Below are 22,943 nucleotides of genomic sequence, written 5' to 3' on the forward strand. Positions count from 1 at the left end.
CATTTAGCCTACTTTTCGTCAGTGAACAAGATGAGTAGGCCTAACGAACAGCAAAAGTAATAGACTATGTGAATCTACTATCCCCCATAGTACAAAGGTTAACTTATTCTATTGGTCAACTTGCAATAAATAAATATTCCAAACATACTCTGAGACAGTATGGGATGCGATAGATCCCAAATCAATACAACCACACACATCAAAAAAGCAATGAGGCTGATCGTTTACCTTAAAAAGTTGATCAACTATTCGACCTATTTTTTCACATAAGCGCAACAATGCACACAAGGCAGTAAGTAGGTTATAAGCGCAAATGTTTCAAAATGCAATCAATTAGCGGGACAACACTGTTCTCGAAAGTAACGGTAAATACGATTATGCATGTAACGCTTTATTATGAAGGTGCATTTTATGGTACAAATTATCTTCCCCAAACTCATCCCACTAGACTCGGGAAACCATGCAGTTTATTAGGCTACAGATTAAATAAATGATGATGAACTTCACAGTTTGGTGAAAGTGAACAGTGATCTTGATGCTTCTTTACAATAAATATTGAGGGTCTTATTCTGGTGACTCGATGCTTGACTGCTGTTTGACAAATACAAATACTCTTGCTTTTATTCATAATAATGTAGAGTAGCCTACACGCACAGTATCTGCAAGCTGTTGGTTGGAGCGCACATGCCAAGACCAGAGGAGGCACATTTGCTATTGAATGCAACAGTGTTCGTGTCAAAGCTATTGGTAGAATTGAAAATGGGATGGAAACACACTGAACTTTTGATTTTTATTCAGTACATGAAAACTTAAGCGAAAAACTAGATTTTGTCCACACTATGTCATCACGCTCTAATTTTTATCTGCAACAAGTCCGTTTGCTGGAAACACACCACTGGTGGGAAAATGCTAATATTTTCTTTATTCATATTCTAGAATGAAATTATGTTGCTAATTTGATGGAAACCTAGCTAACGATCCCTTTTGCAACAGTATCTAGGATTCCATCCAATATTCAAAAATCTGCATAAAAACAATATGGCATTTTCCCAGAGATGTTTCCATCAAATTGACTTGTTATGGATAAAATTATGTGGATGATGACGTAGTGCACATTACTTACTTTTACAGTTACTAAATAAATAAAAATACAAGTTAAATGGATTTCCATCACATTTTCATCACTACTGATGGTTTTGTCACAAAACAATGTTGTGTTATATAGTCAATGTGCCCACTATTGGCACTTGCGCTCCAGCCAACAACTCGCAGATACAGTGCAGGCAGGCTATAGACTACATTATGTGATTATTATGGAAAAAGAGCAATATATTTATTGGAAATGAGGATCAAACTCATCACCTTGCACTTTTACCACCCTGTGAAGTTCATCATAATTTATTTAATCTGTAGCCCAATAAGCATGCTTTCCCGAGTCGTAGTGGTAGGACCACACAATATGTCATCGCGTGACTCCAAATTCACTTCTATACGGTTATTATATCGGTATTTGCACATAAAGGCATTTTCACCGACATTTGTTGAATAATTCATTTTACAGACACCAAAAAGATCCCACCATGTCCAACGAACAAATTATATGTCGGAATTCATAACATTTTACCGAAACGTTTCCATCACAGCTGTCATGATTTTCTTCATAGCTATGACTTTACTCGCATAACAACTGTGGATGGAAACATAGTTAGTGACTCCAATTAAAATGACACTCCTGTAAAATTCCCAGTCATCTTCTGAACGAGATTGCCAAACGGGTATAATAGCTACTGTTGTGCTATTGATGTGGCCGTGCATAAATTCCAAAATCGCTGAATAAACGTACTTGTTTCAATGTCAGCGCATGGCTTGTGTTGATGCAGGTAACATGACAATGTACACACTGCACATATTGATTGCATCCCACATGACAATCAATTCTATACATAGTGCACACATTTTGATCAAAGCACTATCAGAGCCCCGTGCGCAAAAGTAGTGCACAGTAGGGAATAGGATGCCATTTGGGATGTGATATTACCTGCACCGGAGAAGCTAGGAGCGTGATTAATGGTATCCAACAAGGACAGCTCCCAGGAGGAAGATGGGTTGGAGTGCTTATAAGAAGCCCTCAGTACCCCAGTGGTGAGGGCGAGAGAGAGGGAGGGGGAGATTGATCGAGTTAGAGGTAAGGGAGGAAAGCGAGGAGACGGACACATGTCAGGGGTTTATGGATTGAATGTAGGCTAACAGCGTGAAGTCCCGAAAAAAATACACATTCATGAGGGCCTGACTATGATTTAGCTGGTTAAAGAAATCCGCCTGATTCAATTAATCTCATCTTCATTTTCATAGACCTTTTCTGTTGTGAAAAATACTGCATCTGATTATCTGCAAAAAAGAGAAAAGGCTATGTAAGAGATGATTATTCGTAACAAATAGGCTATGTAATTACATGTAGCCTACTTGTTAGAATCCCAACTCTTATTACAGGTCCCCAGCGTCACCTCCAGAATTGGACGTGTCTATCGTCACTGAAAGGGGAGGATTAAGGTTCATTTTCGCCGCGCAAACATGTCGTCTATAGATTAATTTGAATCCAGGAGGATTGGTAATGTGGACTTCATCAAGGTTTGTGAATAATATCGCCGATTGAATAGATGGAAATAATATTTAGAGTAAATTCAAGATAATTTACGTGCGCGCCGAAAGAACCCCTATTTCCATGATGTGGAACGCTCCGAGCCTCTGCACCCAGCAACCGTGAGACGAGCGCAGTTTGCAGACAGACCAGAGCAAGTGGATTGCTAGCGAAGCGATCGACGGCGGATATTTCTGAGGAAACTGTACAGTTCAACTTCACACAAATGGATATTTACGTGGCTTTGTTGTCGGTAGTGCTCATTGCGAAACCAGGTAGGTGTCACACTGGGACATATGCAGTTAGTTTACATATTGTTTAGGTATCATTATCAGCTCTGTCAGCAATAGCTTTTTAATGCGCACCCACCCTCTCCTTCTCCATAGCCTAATTAGCAACTTGCGCGCAAGCTTCTCGATCGTTATTTTGTCTCTCGTAGGTTTTTTATTAATCAATTAATTTTTAAAAATCAATTTGCCCCTCATCGATTTTTTATAAATCACATGTTTTTAAAATTCGTTTTATAGTACAGATAAATAGCATAGTTATCATCTCCTAAATCGTAGGGTTTGTTGTGTCAGACCACATCTGTATACCGCGCAAAAGTCCTTACAGACATTACAGGTGTCGCACAGGTTGATGCAGCAGTCAATTTGTTCCCATGCAACAATAAGCCTAACATTTGGATTATGTAGACTTTCATTTAAAATGATCTGTCATTATATGGTATCTGAGGTCTAGTGCCATGCAATTTACGCGTTTTGTCTCTGATATGATTGCCACTGTACCTTGGTGAAGGTGCTTTAAAATCGCATGGATTCAATCCCCATGTATTTGACTGCATGTATTTGACTGTGTTGCAGTTCGTTGTATCATGCAGACACTGAAGTTTGATTCTCAAACTCAATCATTAAAGAAGTGCCTTGCTTATTATGTACGTTAAACCCATCATATAGCTGGGAGGATGTGTGATAGTAACTGTGCACCCAATGTGTGACAATGTCTAAATAATATTTCCCCCCTACAGTTATCGGCTTTGGAATAGATCCCGACTACGAGATAGATATCATCAATGAACTTGACTTCGCAAATGCAATTTATGGAATTACCCAAGTGGCAGGGCTTCACAACAATAGCAAAGCCTTCTTATTTCGAGGTACTGTATACTTCCTTTCTCTATTTGTTGATTGCTAGATCACTGTTTGATTTATCAGTGAATTGCAGTAATGTGTCTTAATTTGGCGTGGAATCTTGAGAACGTTTGGTAAACTAATTTCATTTGTAAGATGTAGGCTACCCAAGCTCGGACTCATGGTTGTAGGATTATCCAGAATATGTTAGGTAAAATGTTGGTAACAGATGGTGAACTAATCATCATCACATCACCTATGAATTGTAACAATCCTCATGATATGAGCCATATTGCAATTCCAAACAAGTGGCCCAATGTGTAGGGTGCTTGCCTTTCACTGCACTGCCTCGCCGTTCGCTACATCGGTGTCAGAAGTTGGATGGCAGCCGAGAGGTCAAGTTAACGCACAGCCCGGACATATGAGGGGACTGAGTAGTCAAAATGCTTGGCTTGTTTGCCTTTGTATTTTGTATTTATTAGGGAACCCCATTAGCTCCTGCCAAGGCAGCAGCTACTCTTCCTGCGGTCCAAACACATTAAGGCACTCACACATAAAACAAAAGATAAAACAGTACATCATATACCATTATTACCCAACCATATACAGTGGGGCAAAAAAGTATTTAGTCAGCCACCAATTGTGAAAGTTCTCCCACTTAAAAAGATGAGAGAGGGCTGTAATGTTCGTCAAATGTACTATGACAGACAAAATTAGAAAAAATCCAGAAAATCACATTGTAGGATTTTTAATGAATTTATTTGCAAAATATCGTGGAAAATAAGTATTTGGTCAACAACAAAAGTTTCTCAATACTTTGTTATATACCCTTTGTTGGCAATGACAGAGGTCAAACGTTTTCTGTAAGTCTTCACAAGGTTTTCACACACTGTTGCTGGTATTTTGGCCCATTCCTCCATGCAGATCTCCTCTAGAGCAGTGATGTTTTGGGGCTGTTGCTGGGCAACACAGACTTTCAACTCCCTCCAAAGATCTTCTATGGGGTTGAGATCTGGAGACTAGACCACTGCAGGACCATGAAATGCTTCTTACGAAGCCACTCCTTCGTTGCCCGGGCGGTGTGTTTGGGATCATTGTCAAGCTGAAAGACCCAGCCACGTTTCATCTTCAATGCCCTTGCTGATGGAAGGAGGTTTTCACTCAAAATATCACGATACATAGCCCCATTCATTCTTTCCTTTACACGGATCAGTCGTCCTGGTCCCTTTGCAGAAAAACAGCCCCAAAGCATGATGTTTCCATCCCCATGCTTCACAGTAGGTATGGTGTTCTTTGGATGCATCTCAGCATTCTTTGTCCTCCAAACACGACGAGTTGAGTTTTTACCAAAAAGTTATATATTGGTTTCATCTGACCATATGACATTCTCCCAATCTTCTTCTGGATCATCCAAATGCTGTCTAGCAAACTTCAGATGGGCCTGGACATGTACTGGCTTAAGCAGGGGGACACATCTGGCACTGCAGGATTTGGGTCCGTGGCAGCGTTGTGTTACTGATGGTAGGCTTTGTTACTTTGGTCCCAGCTCTCTGCAGGTCATTCATTAGGTCCCCCGTGTGGTTCTGGGATTTTTGCTCACCTTTCTTGTGATCATTTTGACACCACGGGGTGAGATCTTGCGTGGAGCCCCAGATCGAGGGAGATTATCAGTGGTCTTGTATGTCTTCCATTTCATAATAATTGCTCCCACAGTTGAATTCTTCAAACCAAGCTGCTTACCTATTGCAGATTCAGTCTTCCCAGCCTGGTGCAGGTGTACAATTTTGTTTCTGGTGTCCTTTGACAGCTCTTTGGTCTTGGCCATAGTGGAGTTTGGAGTGTGACTGTTTGAGGTTGTGGACAGGTGTCTTTTATACTGAAAAACAGGTGCCATTAATAGAGGTAACGAGTGGAGGACAGAGGATTCTCTTAAATAAGAAGTTACAGGTCTGTGAGAGCCAGAAATCTTGTTGTTTGTAGGTGACCAAATATTTATTTTCCACCATAATTTGCAAATAAATTCATAAAAAATCCTTCAATGTGATTTTCTGGATTTTTTTTTCTCATTTTGTCTGTCTTAGTTGAAGTGTACCTATGATGAAAATTACAGGCCTCTCTCATCTTTAGTGGGAGAACTTGCACAATTGGTGGCTAACTAAATGCTTTTTTGCCCCACTGCATCTACAATACAAAATGTACGTGTGTGTGTAGAGTGAGTGTGCTAGCATGTGTGTGTGTGTGTATGCGTGTCTGAACCTGTGTGTGTGTGTCTCTCTGTGTCTGTTCCATAAGTTGTATTTTTGTCTGTTTTTTTATCTGATTCTTCTGCTTGCATTAGTTACTTGATGGGGAATAGAGTTCCATGTAACCATGGCTCTACATAGTACTGTGCCGCTCCATAGTATATTCTTGACTTGGGGATTGTGAAGAGACCTCTGGTGTAGAGGTCGGTCAATTAATCGGAATGGCCGATTAATTAGGGCCGATTTCAAGTTATAACAATTGGAAATCGGTATTTTTTGGTGCCGATTTTGCCGATGTTTTTGTTATTTATTATTATTTATTTTTTATACGTTTGATTTAACTAGGCAAATCAGTTAAAAGTTAAAAACACATTCTTATTTTCATTGACGGCCTAGGAACGGTGGGTTAACTGCCTTGTTCAGGGGCAGAACGACAGATTTTCTCCTTGTCAGCTTGGGGGATTCAATCTTGCAATCTTACAGTTAACTAGTCCAACGCTATAACCACCTGCCTCTCGTTGCACTCCACAAGAAGACTGCCTGTTACGCGAATGCAGTAGATCCCAAGGTAAGTTGCTAGCTAGCATGAAACTTATTTTATAAAAAACAATCAATCAATCATAATCACTAGTTATAACTACACATGGTTGATGATATTACTAGTTTATCTAGCGTGTCCTGTGTTGCATATAATCAATGCAACACTGGGGGATGATTTAACAAAAGTGCATTTGCGAAAAAAGCACAATTATTGGACGACTGTACCTAACCATAAACACCAATGCCTTTCTTAAAATCAATACACAGAAGTATGTAGTTTTAAACCTGCGTATTTAGCTAAAATAAATCCAGGTTAGCAGGCAATATTAACCAGGTGAAATTGTGATATTTCTCTTGCGTTCATTGCACGCAGAGTTCGGGTATATGCAACAGTTTGGGCAGCCTGGCTCATTGCAAACTAATTTATCAGAAATTTAAGTAATTATGACATAACATTGAAGGTTGTTCAATGTAACAAGAATATTTAGACTTAGGGATGCCACCCGTTAGATAAAATACCGAATGGTTCCGTATTTCACTGAAATAATAAACGTTTTGTTTTTGAAATGGTAGTTTCCGGATTCGACCATATTAATGACCAATGGCTCGTATTTCTGTGTGTTATTATGTTATAATTAAGTCTATGATTTGATAGAGCAGTCTGACTGAGTGGTGGTAGGCAACAGCAGGCTCGTAAGCATTCATTCAAACAGCACTTTTGTGCGTTTTGCCAGCAGCTCTTCACAAGCACAGCACTGTTTATGACTTCAAGCCTATCAGCCTAATGGCTGGTGTAACCGATGTGAAATGGCTAGCTAGTTAGCGGGGTGCTCGCTAATAGCGTTTCAAATGTCACTCGCTCTGAGACTTGGAGTAGTTATTCCCCTTGCTCTGCATGGATAACGCTGCTTCGAGTGTAGCTGTTGTCAATGTTTTCCTGGTTCGAGCCCAGGTAGGAGCGAGGAGAGGGACGGAAGCTATACTGTTACACTGGCAATACTATAGTCCCTATAAGAACATCCAATAGTCAAAGGGATATGAAATTGGCATAGAGAGAAATAGTCCAATAAATACTATATTAACTACAACCTAAAACATCTTACCTTGGAATATTGAAGTCTCATGTTAAAAGGAACCACCAAATTTTCAAATGTTCTCATGTTCTGAGCAAGGAACTCAAACGTAAGCTTTTTTTTACATGGCACATATTGCACTTTTACTTTCTTCTCCAACACTTTGTTTTTGCATTATTTAAACCAAATTAAACATTTTTCATTAAATGGAAAATTGATTTTTATTGATGTATTATATTAAGTTAAAATACGTGTTCATACAGTATTGTTGTAATTATCATTATTACAAATAAAAGGTAAAAATAAAAAATAAAATAAAAATTGTCAGATTAATTGGTATCGGCTTTTTTTTGGTCTTCCAATAATCGGTTTCGCTATCGGCATTGAAAAATCATAATCGGTCGACCTCTACTCTGGTGGCATGTCTTGTGTGGCATGCATGGGTGTCGAGCTGTGTGCTAGTAGTTTAAACAGACAGCTCGGTGCATTCAGCTTGTCAACATTTCTTACAAAAACAAGTAGTGATGAAGTCAAGCTCTCCTCCACTTGGAGCCATGAGAGATTGACATGCTAGCTCTCAGTGTACATTTAAGGGCCAGCAGTGCTGCCCAGTGCTGCCCTCAGTCATTTTCCATCCAAGTTGTCAGACCCCGGTGGCTTGTCATTGTTGACAAAAAAATATTTAAAAAAAATCACCTCTTCCACACTCACTTTATGGAATTCAAACACTTTCATAATTTGGTTAGTTACACTTGGATGTGTATTACCGGCATGTCATGTCTAAATTTGATAATCTTGCCAATTAAAAAATTATTAAAGTAGTTGGCAATATCAGTGGGGTTTGTGATGAAGTAGTCATTTGATTCAATAAATGATGCAGCTGAGTTTGCATTTTTGCCCAAAATGTAATTTAAGGTGTTCAAACACTTTTTACCATCATTCTTTATAAAATGAATATTTTTTTCATAGTAGTTTCTTCTTCTATTTATTCAGATTAGTTACATGATTTCTCAATTTGCAGTACGTTTGTCAATCAGTTGTGCAGCCAGACTTATATGCCATTTCTTTTGCCTCATCCCTCTCAACCATACACTTTTTCAATTCCTCATCAATACAAGGGGATTTAACTGTTTTGTAAATGTAATAAGCATTTTCATAAATGTGTCAAGTGCAGTGTCTGGTTGCTCCTCATTACACACCACAGACCAACAAATATTATTTACATCAATAACATAGGAATCACGACACAACATATTGTATGACCTCCTATATTAGGCCCAGCCGTTGGAACTTTGGTTTTCCTAGATATGGCTACTATATTGTGATCACTACATCCAATGGATTTGGATACTGCTTTAAAGCAATTTTCTGCAGCATTATTATAGATGTGATCAATACATGTTGATGATTTCATTTCTGTGCTGTTTGTAACTACTCTGGTAGGTTTGCTGATAGTTCATATTTCAGAGGTAAATAGAAGACCAACAATCACAGCATATTAGTTCAGTTAATGAGAAAGGTTTTAACTTCCCTAGAGATTAAGCACATGGTCTGGCCAAATGGCTTTGATATGAGAAACGTGTTAGAAGGCAGTCATGAAAGATGACATACACATACAGTCGGGCAAAAAATTATTTAGTCAGCCACCAATTGTGCAAGTTCTCTCACTTAAAAAGATGAGAGAGGCCTGTAATTTTCATCATAGGTACACTTCAACTATGACAGACAAAATGAGCAAAATAAATCCAGAAAATCACATTGTAGGATTTTTAATGAATTTATTTGCAAATTATGGTGGAAAGACTTATAGATGATCTGGAGCCAGTGGGTTTGGCGAATATGAATATGAAGCAAGGGCCAGCAAACAAGAGCATACAGGTTGCAGTAGTGGGTGGTATATGGGGCTTTGGTGACAAAACAGATGGCACTGTGATAGACTACATCCAATTTGCTGAGTAGAGTGTTGGAGGCTATTTTGTAAATGACATCGCCGAAGCCAAGGATCGGTAAGATAGTCAGATTTACCCGGGTATGTTTAGCAGTATGAGTGAAGGAGGCTTTGTTGCGAAAGAGGAAGCCAATTCTAGATTTTATTTTGGATTGGAGATACTTAATGTGAGTCTGGAAGGAGAGTTTACAGTCTAACCAGACACCTAGGTATTTGTAGTTGTCCACATATTCTAAGTCAGAACCGTCCAGAGTAGTGATGCTAGTCGGGCGGACGGGTGTGGGCAGCGATCCGTTGAAGAGCATGCATTTAGTTTTACTAGCATTTAAGAGCAGTTGGAGGCCACAGAAGGAGTGCTCTATGGCATTGAAGCTCGTCTGGAGGTTTGTTAACACAGTGTCCAAAGAAGGGCTAGAAGTATACAAAATGGTGTCGTCTGCATAGAGTAGCCATAACAAAATAAGTATGAAAATAATTTTTCAATAAAATGCATCAAGAATTAAAGATATGCTACATTTCAAATTAAATTCAAAAGTGCAATGAGGAACTATTAGGTCTAGTATTTTTTCTTTTTTTTTACCATGTCTTTGGCCTATCTAAAGATTTCTGTCAAGGAACACCAGCATATTCATCTTTCCTACCCCCGAGTAGCTAACTCAGCAGGATGATGGACTTTTAAATGTTGACAGAGGTTTATCGTCCATCCATCCCTTTCCCTGATAATATCTTTGCATATTCTGCAATTGACACCTTTATTATCATTTAGCCTGAAACCAAAGAAATGCTTTTCTTTCCCACCAGTCAGGCATACTATTTTCTTCTCCAGATTTAGCGTAAAACAGACTATACTATCAACCTGATCTCATAGTTTCATTTTGTAATTTTCTATAATTGGATGAATGTCTTTTTTTGTGCATATTCTGCGAATTACATGGTTAATTCTGAGTGGCTAAGGTTAGGGCTATGGTTTGGGAAAGGCTTAAAACCAAATAATTAAAAACAGTGCACTGCTTTGTTTAAGTACTCTCCCTGCTTGCTAGAGAATTGTGAACTGCTGTGGCACAGTGGTCTAAGCAGCACGCTCTGTATCTGAGTATTTCTATGGACAAGAGAAACATAGCCCTACCAAGTTGAAAATCATTCTGCAGCCTAGACTAGAAAAAAAATAACTAGGCCTGTAACGATATTCGTCTTCCTCTGACGAGGAGTATGAAGGATTGGACCAATATGCAGCGTGGTACGTGTCCATGTTGATAATTTATTAACATTTAACACCAACAACAAAATAATAAGGAGAACGAATGAAAACGAAACAGTTCTGTCTGGTAAAGACAGAAAACAAACACCCACGAAACACAAGTGGGAAAAGGCTACCTAAGTATGATTTTCAATCAGAGACATCTAACAACACCTGCCTCTGTTTGAGAACCATACCAGGCCAAACGCAAACACAACATAGAAAATGGAACATAGACAACCCACCAAACTCACGCCCTGACCATACTAAAACAAAGACATAATAAAATAACTAAGGTCAGAACGTGACAGTACCCCCCTCCCAAAGGTGCGGACTTCGGCCGCAAAACCTAAACCTATAGGGGAGGGTCTGGGTGGGTGTCTGTCCGCGGTGGCGGCTCTGCGCGGGACGTGGACCCCACTCCACCATAGTCCTTCTCCGCCTCTTTACCCACCTCCGTGGCCTCTTTAACGCAGCGACCCTCGCCGCCAGCCTCGGACTGGCTGAATGCTCCCGTAGCCAGGCCAGTGCGGCGAGGTGGAATAGCCCGCAGTGAGCTGTGCTGGCGAACCGGGGACACCATGCGTAGGGCTGGTGCCATGTACCCCGGCCTGAGGAGACGCACTGGAGACCAGATGTGCTGAGCCGGCTTCATGGCACCTGGCTCGATGCCCCTGTCTCGATGCCCCTTTTCCCTTTGTAGTCTGTAATAGTTTGCAAGCCCTGCCACATAAGACGAGTGTCAGAGCCAGTGTAGTGAGATTCAATCTTAGCCCTATATTGACGCTTTGCCTATTTGATGGTTCGTCGCAGGGCATAGCAGGATTTCTTGTAAGCTTACGGGTTAGAGTCCCGCCCCTTGAAAGCGGCAGCTCTACCCTTTAGCTCAGTGCGGATGTTGCCTGTAATCCATGGCTTCTGGTTGGGGTATGTACGTACAGTCACTGTGGGGACAACGTCCTCAATGCACTTATTGATAAAGCCATTGAAAGATGTGATCTACTCCTCAACGCCATCGGAAGAATCCCGGAACATGTTCCAGTCTGTGTTTGCAAAACAGTCCTGTCGTTTAGCATCTGCTTCATCTGACCACTTTTTTTATAGACCGAGTCACTGGTGCTTCCTGCCTTAATTTTTGCTTGTAAGAAAAAATCAGGAGGCTAGAGTTGTTGTCGGATTTACCAAATGGAGGGCAAGGGAGAGATTTGTGCGCGTCTCTGTGTGTGGAGTACAGGGGATATCGAATTATTTTCCCTCTGGTTGCACATTTAACATGTTTATGGAAATTTGGTAGAACTGATTTAAGTTTCCCTGCATTAAAGTCTCTGGCCACTAGGAGCGCCGCCTCTGGGTGAGTGGTTTCCTGTTAGCTTATTTCCTTATACAGCTGTCTGAGGGTGGTCTTAGTGCCAGCATCTGTCTGTGGTGGCGAAAAAACAGACACAAAAAGTATAGCTGTAAACTCTCTAGGCAAGTAGTGTGGCCTGCAATTTATCACAAGAAACTCTACTCCAGGCGAGCAAAATCTAGAGACTTCCTTAGATTTCGTGCACCAGCTGTTGTTTACAAATATGCACAGATTCCCCCCCCCCCCCTTGTCTTACCTGAGTGTGCTGTTCTTTCTTGCCGGTGCAGCGTATATCCCACTAGCTGAATATCCATGTCGTTATTCAGCCACGATCCGTGAAACATAGGATATTACAATTTTTGATGTCACGTTGGTACGATATTCGTGTTCAAACCTCGTCTAATTTATTGTCCAATGATTGCACGTTGGCGAGTAGTATTGATGGTAAAGGCAGCTTTCTGTGTCTCTTCCTGTGTCTCTTCCTCTTGCAAATAACGGGGATGTTGGCCCTGTCGCGTGTTTGGAGAATGTCCTGTGCGTCTTGCTTGTGGAAGAAAAAATCTTATTCTAATCCGAGGTGAGTGTTCGCTGTCCTGATATCCGGAAGCTATTTTTTGCCGTAAGATACGGTTGCATAAACATTACGTTGAAAATAAGTTAAATTGGGCGCCCGTAAAACTGCTGCCATTTCTTCCGGCACCATTTTAAGACAAAGGGCAGGATGTAGATAATGGGGCCCAACATAGCCCTTTACACTCGTAACCGTATACAGGTTGAAAATGGCAGATTTAGACACTGATAAATGCACAAATTGGACTGCAGTGGCTGTACAGTTACATGCTAAACATGAGATCAGAGCTTAGGGTCTCCACTTCACAGCTTTTTATGGGTTTTGACTGACAGACATTCTGAATTTGAGCACTGTGGACAACAAGACATTGCCCCTATCCATCCAGCTAATTGGGCAACCTTTGCAAATGTTTTGTTGTCTGACTGAGGTAAATGCTGTCAATTACAAGAACAATCTATTCTGAAAGATGAGACGTTGAGGATTATATTAAGTACCGCTTTGATGACATGCAAGTAAGCCAAACACCCTTGAGTCTAAATGTGGTCTTCACATTTCCGTATCATAAAACTCAAGTAGTAAACAGTGTCAACATTTATGATCACTATGTTTGATGTATAGTTGCAAGATGAAGTGATGTTAAACTCTGGGTTGTCCTGAAAAGAATTAGCCTTGGTTTGTTGTATTGTGAGTACAATTTGCTGCGGACCACACATCTGAATGCACTCATGACTCCATTCTATGCTCACCAAAATTATGATCTGCTTCTGTGAATTGCCTCGTCAAAATCCTAACATTGTAAGATCACATTTTATATTGAGCTAAGACATGTTGGCAATAGACCAAGCTTTCAAATTATGCCCACCTGACCCAGATTTGTGATTTCCAATGGACCATTTTGGGATTGCGTAAACAACAACAGTAATTGTGTAAAGGCAGGGAAGCAGGGCTGTGTTCTAAACAAAACAACTACAATAGTGCTTGCTCTAGGCCCTCAATGGCACAGCTCGAAGAGCTCAAGAAAGCACCGTATAGTTGAAGACTTCTTTGAGTCATAAAAGTGTATTGAAAGGTGTGTGGCTACTTGGAAACACTAATTCTGCCTCTCACTCAAACCCTTGAATATTTTTGCTGCCTTATGTTGCACATTGAACATTTTCCTTAGATATTCTTATCATGTTACTAAGTGTATCCAGTGTATTTTCAGATTTCATTATCATCAAATGCTGCAAAAAGAACGCAAGATGTAAAATGCACATAAAATCAGTTTGGATTCAGTCTTGTGTCAGGTGAATTTTTGTGTCCTCATCTTTAGTCTAATAATTTTCACAATCCAAATTGCTCCCTTTTAATTGCTACCATGGTTATGCATATGCTTTTCATATCTCTTCTGTAAGAATCATTTCAATATAGCCCAATCCATATAGGCCAATTCCCACAAGTGTAATAGGTTAAGGGAGATGGGATTACAGTATATTTGGGATTACAGTATATTCAATCTGACACCGTCTCACTCTCCATTCCTCTCAGAGATGGATTCCTTGTTTAGTTTACTTGTCTCACAGACATTCATTGACTAAAGGACCAGGGGCCGTATGTATAAAGCTGGTTTAGAATCAGTTTTCCCTGTCCATTTAATCGTATTCATTGTGATCTTAAAGGCTAAACTGATCCTAAATCAGCACTCCTCTGAGACGCTTGATACATATGGCCTCAGATTAGTGATACGTTATTATCTGCTATGAAGTGAATCTGGCCAGCTGGATTGGTATGTGTTGGTGGTGACTCAGACAATGGCCTAAAAAGAAGGGACTCCATCAGTCTCAGCCAGTTTCTCACTACATTGGCAGGATTCCTTCTCTTCTCCTTGACTCATCCTTCCATCAGGGCACCATAGCAGTAGACACTATGTAGGGGGACACTCTGGCCATATCCAAAATCTGTCTTGCCTACTACTTACTAAAACTACATAGGCCTATTATGTAGTAATCGTACTGCATACCATTTAGAACGTAGCCTACTGTTTAGTAAAAACGAATGCTGTAGACAACAAATATCAACACTCATCATGAGAATAGATAATCTAATGCACAATTGTGTTGATTCACATCATTCGTTCATTTAGGTACAGCGAGTCTCCTTATCTGATTATCAGATGATTATCAGCTGTTGTCAAACACAAGTGACTCAGAAAATATGATTTTCTTCCTAAAAAGTGTGTAGTGAATTCTACTAGATAAAAAGTTGAACATCCTGGCATTTAAAGCATACGCGATTTTCACATAGTTTAATACTATTTTTGCATACATTATTATATTCCTACTATTTAGAACACACATATTGGTATTCGGACACGGCCACTATCTGTCTGAAATTACACCCTATTCCCTATATATAGTGCACTCATTTGACCAATGAGGAGGCAGTAGAGAGAGCATGCCCTTATCCACATCGACGGGACAGTAGTGGAGAAGGTGAAAAGCTTCAAGTTCCTCTGCGTCGCTTCAACCTCAGGAGGCTGAAGAAATTTGGCTTGGCCCCTAAGACCCTCACAAATGTTTACAGGTTCACAATTGAGAGCATCCTGTCAGGATATATCACTGCCTGGTATGTCAACTGCAGTGCTTGCAACCGCAGGGCTCTCCAGAGGATGGTGCGGTCTGACCAACGCATCACCCTGCCTGCCCTCCAGAACACCTACAGCACCCGATGTCACAGGAATGGCAAAAAGATAATCAAGGACATCAACCACCCAAGCCACGGCCTGTTCAACCCTGCACCTTAGAGGATGCTGCCCTATGTACATGGACTCACTGGTCACTTTAATAATGGATAATAATTGATTTGATTCGTAGTATACTATAGTAAATACTACAGCATACTACAGTCTGCAAAAACACTACAGTAAATGTAACTGTAGTATTTTTTTATGTGGGTCAGTCAGTCAGTGTCTGTGCCTGGTCCTGTGCCAGTTATAACGTGGAGGCTGAGTGGAGAGGGCACGGCGGATGCGGATCACATCGGCAGGACTCTGGCACCAACTGAGAGAGGTTTACAAGCCTGCCATGGGGGGCAGCCACTATCTGAACTTGTCCAATTATACTGAACAATAATATAAAACGCTAAATGCTACAATTTCAAATATTTTGCTGAGTTACAGTTGATATAAGGAAATCAGTCAGTTTAAGTAAATTCATTAGACCCTTATCTATGGATTTCACATGACTGGGATTACAGATATGCATCTGTTGGTAACAGATACCTTAAAAAAAAGGCACGGGCGTGGATCAGAATATCATTCAATATCTGGTGTGACCAGCATTTACCCCATGCAGCGCGACAAATCTCCTTCGCATAGATTTGATCAGGCTGATGATTGTGGCCTGTGGAATGTTGTCTCTTCTTCATTGGCTGTGCGAAGTTGCTAGATATTGACGGGAACTGGAACACGATGTTGTATACGTCAATCCAGAGCATCCCAAATATGCTCAATGAGTGACATGTCTGGTGAGTTTGCAGGCCGTGGAAGAACTGGGACATTTTCAGCTTCCAGGAATTGTGTATGGATCCTTGCGACATGGGGCCATGCATTATCATGCTGACAAATGAAGTGATGGTGGCAGATGAGTGGCTTTTTAATGTCCCCATCACAAGTTGCACCTGTGTAATGATCATGCTGTTTAATCAGCTTCTTCATATGCCACACCTGTCAGGTGGATGGATTATCTTGGCAAAGGAGAAATGCTCACTAACAGGGATGTAAACAAATTTGTGCAAAACATTTAAGAGAAATAAGCTTTGTGTGCGTATGGAACATTTCTGGGATATTTTATTTTTGCCCATGAAACATGGGACCAACACTTTACGTGTTGTGTTTATAGTTTTGTTCAGTGTAGAAACACTCGATTTGGTGTTCCATTGCACTACTCTATGAGGCATTTTGTTACTATGTGCCCTAATGAACACGTCCATGACCTGTTTCTCGTGTCTCATGTGCCTCATAGATGGAGATTTTGCTGGTATACTGGCAAAACGAGTTTGAGTTTGTTAGTGGACATATCCTCCTAATGTTTCAAAGATTTACTGTGTTGAACGCACCGTATCCAGGTAAATGGGTGACATCATTTTTCTTGCTTAATACTGTGTGTGTTAGTGTTAATCTTTACGTTGAATAATGCATACGATGCTATGCCTTTCTTTGTCATTAGAGAAGGCATTCATTGAAAAAGAGAACCATATTGGTGAACAGTACTGTTTTGGTGAAAGTCAGCAGTGTTTCAGGCCGTGCCTCAGACAATGTGTGTCCCAAATGGCCCTATGCGCCCTGGTCAAACGTAGTGCACAACATTGGGAACAGGTTGCCATTTGGGACGCAGGCACTTTGTCTTCTTTTCCCCTGCTAGCTGATGCCTGAACCTTAACAGGCAGACAGGATGTCGACTGTGAAAGCGGCGAACATGCCATTTCCTGATTGCTGTTCTTTCTCTTTCATCCCCCAGATGTGGGGAGAGCAGTCCACGCGCCCGCCCACATCACAGAGAAGGTGGTGAAGCTCTTCAGGAGTAAAAGTGAATTTACCTTCCTGGCATCCATCCAGCAGAAGTCCTCCACATCAGGAGTCATCTTCTCCATCCATGAATCTGAACACAGGTAATGCATATTTAATCATTTTATTACTGCCTTTTCAGCAGCTACTTTCTCTATCTGCCACCACTATCGTCAACTGACTTTCCCAGCTGTGACTCTGAATGGCCCCTGTTGGAATTGAACCCACAGATTACTTCTTGTTGCATTCATTGAGCATTTGCAAGACGAATTTGATCAGCCCGTTGAATATATCAATGTCAGATTACTCTGCTTTTGTGAGTGATGGAGGGAAAGGAGTGGGAGGTGTGTAACTTTCTGACTGCATGCTTTTCTGCTTGCATGAATTGGAAAGAAAAAATGAGTTGCTCTCTCTCGAACTGGTAAATGACAGAAGGAAAATCATACTTGAAGGAGGAACAGACAATGTAGTCGTTGATAATCCAGCAGTTGTACAAAGTGCACACTGACACGTTGCTTTAACGTTAATTCCCCCTCCAGCCATTTCAAATAACTTCAGTCACAAATGTATATTATCTCTGTATTTTGTGTGTATGTGTGTCTGTTTGTGAGTTGTGCCCTTATTACAGTCAACACACAGGTACAGTAAGCTCCAAAAGTATTGGGACAATGACAAATGTGTTGTTAATTTTGGCTCTGTACTCCAGAACTGTGGATTTGAAATGATACAATGAATGAGAAAGTTACAGAGGCATAACAATCATACCCCCCAAAAATGCTAACCTCCCCTCATATTGTAATGGGGGAAGGTTAGCATGTCTTGGGGGTATGATATTTGATTCATTTAGGATTATCCATAATCATGGTAGCATCCACATTAATGTAGAAGTGTTTAGAGTGGTGCAGTGGTCTAAGGCTGTGCCACCAGAGACTCTGGGTTCAAGCCCAGGCTCTGCCACAGCCGGCCGCAACCGGGAGGCTCATGAGGCGACGCATAATAGGCACAGCATCGTCCGGGTTAGGGAGGGTTTGGCCGGCTGGGCCGGCAGGGATATCCTTGTCTCATCGCGCACTAGCGACTCCTGTGGCGGGCTGGGCGCAGTGCACGCTGACCAGGTCGCTAGGTGTACGATGTTTCCTCTGACACATTGGTGCGGCTGGCTTCCGGGTTGGATGTGCGTTGTGTCAAGAAGCAGTACGGCCTGGTTGGGTTGTGTTTCGGGGGACGCATGGCTCTCGACCTTCACCTTTCCTGAGTCCGTACGGCAGTTGCAGCGATGAGACAAGACAGTAACTACTACCAATTGGATACCACGAAAAAGGGGTAAAAATAAATAAATAAATGTCTCAAATGACACAATATATTATTTACCATTAATTTCCATTGAACACAAATAGAAAATACCCTAAAATTAAAGCTGACAGTCTGCACTTTAACCTCAAAGTCATTATATCTTTAAAATCCAAAGTGCTGGAGTACAGAGCCAAAACAACAACAAAAATAGGAGCTCACTGTATTTTACCTAGAGAAGAATATATTGGAATGTAACACAGTAACATAGAAAGGATATTTTTCACAAACTATTGCTGAGTCTGCATGTGTGAAACACCCTTTGGCAGCAATTACATCAGTCTGTCTTTTTGGGTAAGTCTCTAAGAGCTTTGCACACCTGGATTGTGCATTATGTGCCCTTTATTATTTTCAAAGTTGTTGTTCATTGCTATACAGACATTTTTAAGTCTTGCCATATATATTATAGCAGATTTAAGTCAGAACTGTAACTCAGACAATCAAGAGCACTCACTATCTTCTTTAGTAAACAACTCAGTGTAGATTTGTTTTTATGTTTTAGGTTATTGCCCTGCTGAAAGGTGAATTTCTCTCCCAATGTCTTGTCGAAAGGCTTTCCCCTAGGATTTCTCCATTCCATTAAGTTTTATCCTCACTCTAATAAATGCTGGGTTATGGGCCTCCCGAGTGGTGCAGTGATCTAAGGCACTGCATCGCACTGCTAGCTGTGTCACTAGAGATTCTGGTTTCGAGTTCCGGCTCTGTTGCAGCCGGGTGTGACCGTGTAACCCATGGGGTGGTGTACAATTGGCCCAGCGTCATCCGGGCTAGGGGAGTGTTTGGCCAGCAGGGATGTCCTTGTCCCATCGTACACTAGTGACTCCTGTGGCAGGCTAGGTGCAGCGCACGCTGACACGGTCGCCAGGTTCAAGGTGTTTCCTCTGACACATTGGTGAGGCTTGCTTCCGGGTTAAGTGGGAGTTGTGTCAAGAAGCAGTGCGGCTTGGCTGGGTTGTGTTTCGGGGGATGCACGGCTCTCAACCTTCGCCTCTCCCGAGTCCGTATGGGACAAATACTGGTTGACAAGGAGGCCGACAAGCAAAGGGTGGAGAGGACCCTCTCCTCAGGGAACTCAAGGGTGGCCTGGCAAGAGATTAAATCCATGGCTAGTACCCCCCACATAGGTAGGGGAATAACCAGTGCTGACCTTGGGAGAAATGAGGGCCAGAACATGGCTAATGAGCTGAATGTTTTCTTCTCAAGATTTGAATCTGACAACTTTGTGTCAGAGATAAAACAAATGGAAGTATCATTGCATATGTTTGAGAGGGTTGTTGTTAAACCTCTTACAGCTCCCCCTCTACTTTGTGCAATTTCCGCCTGAAGACATACCCAAATCTAACAGCCTGTAGCTCAGGCACAGAACCAAGGATATGCATATTCTTGGTACCATTTGAAAGAAAACACTCTGAAGTTTGTGTACATGTGAATTGAATGTAGGAGAATATAACACAATAGATCTGGTTTAGATAAAACAATTTAAAAAAAAACATACGTTTTATTTTTGTATAATTTTTAAAATGAACAAGATAAAACAAACATTTAGATAGGATGATGGGGACAATTTCAGTGAAGAATATAAGAGGGCAACAGTACTTGTGCAAAGTTGCAGAATGATAACTTCCAAAATGAGTGTGCTACATGACATGTATCATGAAGTCACCCAGGTGTCCCACACAAGTAGCCCAAATGTACCCAAGTAGACAAATTGGTGAAGGTATACATTTTGAAACAAATTACTATATACAAAATACTAAAATGGTATTCTAACACCCCCCCCCCCCAAAAAAAAGGAGGCAAAAAATTGGATTTTTTTGGGGGATTTAAAATATGAAAAAAATAATATATGTATATATATATATATATACATTTACAAAATAACATGGGTAACTATTTACACACTTTCAATATTTGGAAGACCCTCAGTCCTTTATCAAATCAATTTATATAGCCCCAGCCTAAAACAGCAAGCAATGCAGGTGTAGAAGCACGGCTAGGAAAAACTCCCTAGAAAGAAAAAAACCGAGGAAGAAACCGAGAGAGGAACCGGTCTATGAGGGGTGGCCAGTCCTCTTCTGGCTGTGCCAGGTGGAGATCACAGTGGTTGTAGAGGGTGCAACAGGACAGCACCTCAAGAGTAAAAATGAACAGTTTAGGGTTCCTTAGCCATAGGCAGAACAGTTCAAACTGGAACAGCGGCAAGGCCAGGTGGACTGGGGACAGCAAGGAGTCATCATGCCAGGTAGTCCTGACGCATGGTCCTAGGACTCAGGTCCTCCTCCGAGAGAAAGAGAGAATTAGAGAGAGCATACTTAAATTCACACAGGACACCGGATAAGACTACCATTCGGAGTCAGTGTCACTGTGAAAGAAAATGTTCAGTTAGAATAGTTTCACATATGAGCCCTGTATCAACAGGTATTATAAACAGATATATATAGAGAGAGAGTACAGGGAACATAAGGTTGAATATATTATTATGACCTGCTAGATCTACTGTCTATTTTAAATTATGACATTTCATCTAGATCTACTGTCTCTATTATATTATGACAGACCAGCTAGATCTACTGTCTTTATTATATTACAACAGACCAGCTGTATCTACTGTCTCCATTTCACTTTGGCCATTGATGTGGTCCTGCCCTCACATCACCAGCCTCAAGTAGGCTATTTCATGTAGGTTGGGGTGGGGCGGCAGACACACGCATCTCACATTTCATGACATTACATGTTTATATATTGCTTCTAAATTACAATTAAAATCACATAATATTTTATATTATTTATTTCAAACAAGGGCATTAGCATGATAAGAACTTCCAAAAAATATTCCTCCACAATCGCTAATTGAATCATCCTACAACAATCTCTGTCTAACCTTCCCAATCAATTTATTCTAAAATTGTGTGTATATCTGTATATCTAGACTTAGATTTAGCTTTCCCTGACTTAGTCGCCACAATGATTGATATATAAACAGCTGAATCTGCGCATTTACCAAACAATGCAGTGCGTAATATGTTTTTCGCCTTCCGGTATGAAACTTCAATAGCGAATGACTCACTTTACGCTGGATCTTACGACATGGGTTGGTCTTGGAACACATAAACATGGCATATTGCTGTTTACCTCAGCTCATTGGCTATCTACCCAGCTAGATTTCAAGACGATCAGTGGTCAAATCATTGGTGCACAATGATGTCATGACTTGTCGTCTTCAAATCGGTTTCTTTCAGTCAATACGTCCCGCGAAATGGCCCATCACGTTTGATTGTGTTACAAACAAACCAGTTGATTGCAGTGATACCAAACATGACTGGAAAAGTCACGTTATTTACCTAGAATGTGTCGTCGAAAATGGAATGAGACGGAATTCACGACACAAGCTGTTCACAAAATGTTTCGTGTTAGGCTATAAAAATGAATTTTATCAAACAAAAGATCATTCATTGTGTAACAATGAGCATTGGAATTGCAAGCAGACGAAGATCGTCAAAGGTAAACTATTTATTTTAATGCAGTTTGTGATTATGTTACGCCTGTGCTGGTTACATTTTTTTGGGGGGCTCTTTGCTCAGATAATCGCATCGTATTCTTTCACAGTAAATCCTTTTTTAAATCTGACAACGCAGTTGGATTAGCAAGATTCTAGGCTTTTGATACATGTGAGACACTTGTATTATCATGAATGTTTAATATGACTATTTATGCAGCGATCACCGTATGTTGTGGAATTTCAGCCCGCTAGCGGGTTCCATGCACAGAGAGGTTAAAAAGGCTGATGTTTTGAAGTTATTCAGGGGATGTAACGCACACAAAAGCCCAAGCCCAGACAAAATAAGTGGACATGTGTTAAAGCTGTAAGAACCGACACTGGAGATGAGAAGCAGGTACGGAGAGTTGAACAATTAATTTTGCACAGACATGGAACAGGACAGGAACAGGGTCAGCACCGGGTAACGATGACATACGAACGTTAATGCAGAAGCTGGGAACAGAGTGTTGGAACAGACAGATAAAGGGGAGGTAATAACACGGGTGATTGAGTCCAGGTGAGTGTAATGATTCGCTGATGCATGTGACGAGGAAGCAGGTGTGCATAATGATGGTGGCAGGAGTGCGCAATGCAGGGCAGCCTGGTGCCCTAGACTGCCAGGGAGGGAGAGCGGGAGCAGGTGTGCCAGTTTCCCCCCCTCTAGGGGCGCCACTCGGCTTCCCATCTGGACGGGCCTGATGGTCTGGCCAAGGCATGGGCGCTGGATCAGCCGGCTGGAGCGCAGAAGCCAGACGAACCGTCAGAGGCGAAGGAGTCTGGCGAA

At 41.2% G+C, this 22,943-nt stretch overlaps 1 protein-coding gene across 1 annotated transcript in view; it reads left to right on the forward strand.

Annotated features, from left to right (window-relative positions):
* Window positions 1–2,801: 2,801 nt before the first annotated feature.
* LOC135537762 (protein kinase C-binding protein NELL1-like) overlaps window positions 2,802–22,943 on the forward strand; it is a 168,897-nt gene continuing 148,755 nt past the window's right edge. Inside the window, exons 1-3 of the mRNA XM_064964065.1 lie at window positions 2,802–2,913; window positions 3,666–3,794; window positions 17,225–17,375. Of these exons, the coding sequence (XP_064820137.1) occupies window positions 2,865–2,913; window positions 3,666–3,794; window positions 17,225–17,375 (329 nt within the window). The 5' untranslated portion in view covers window positions 2,802–2,864. The remainder of the gene's footprint in view (window positions 2,914–3,665; window positions 3,795–17,224; window positions 17,376–22,943) is intronic.

This window comes from Oncorhynchus masou, chromosome 1, assembly GCF_036934945.1.
Source record: "Oncorhynchus masou masou isolate Uvic2021 chromosome 1, UVic_Omas_1.1, whole genome shotgun sequence".
NCBI classification, from domain to species: domain Eukaryota; kingdom Metazoa; phylum Chordata; class Actinopteri; order Salmoniformes; family Salmonidae; genus Oncorhynchus; species Oncorhynchus masou.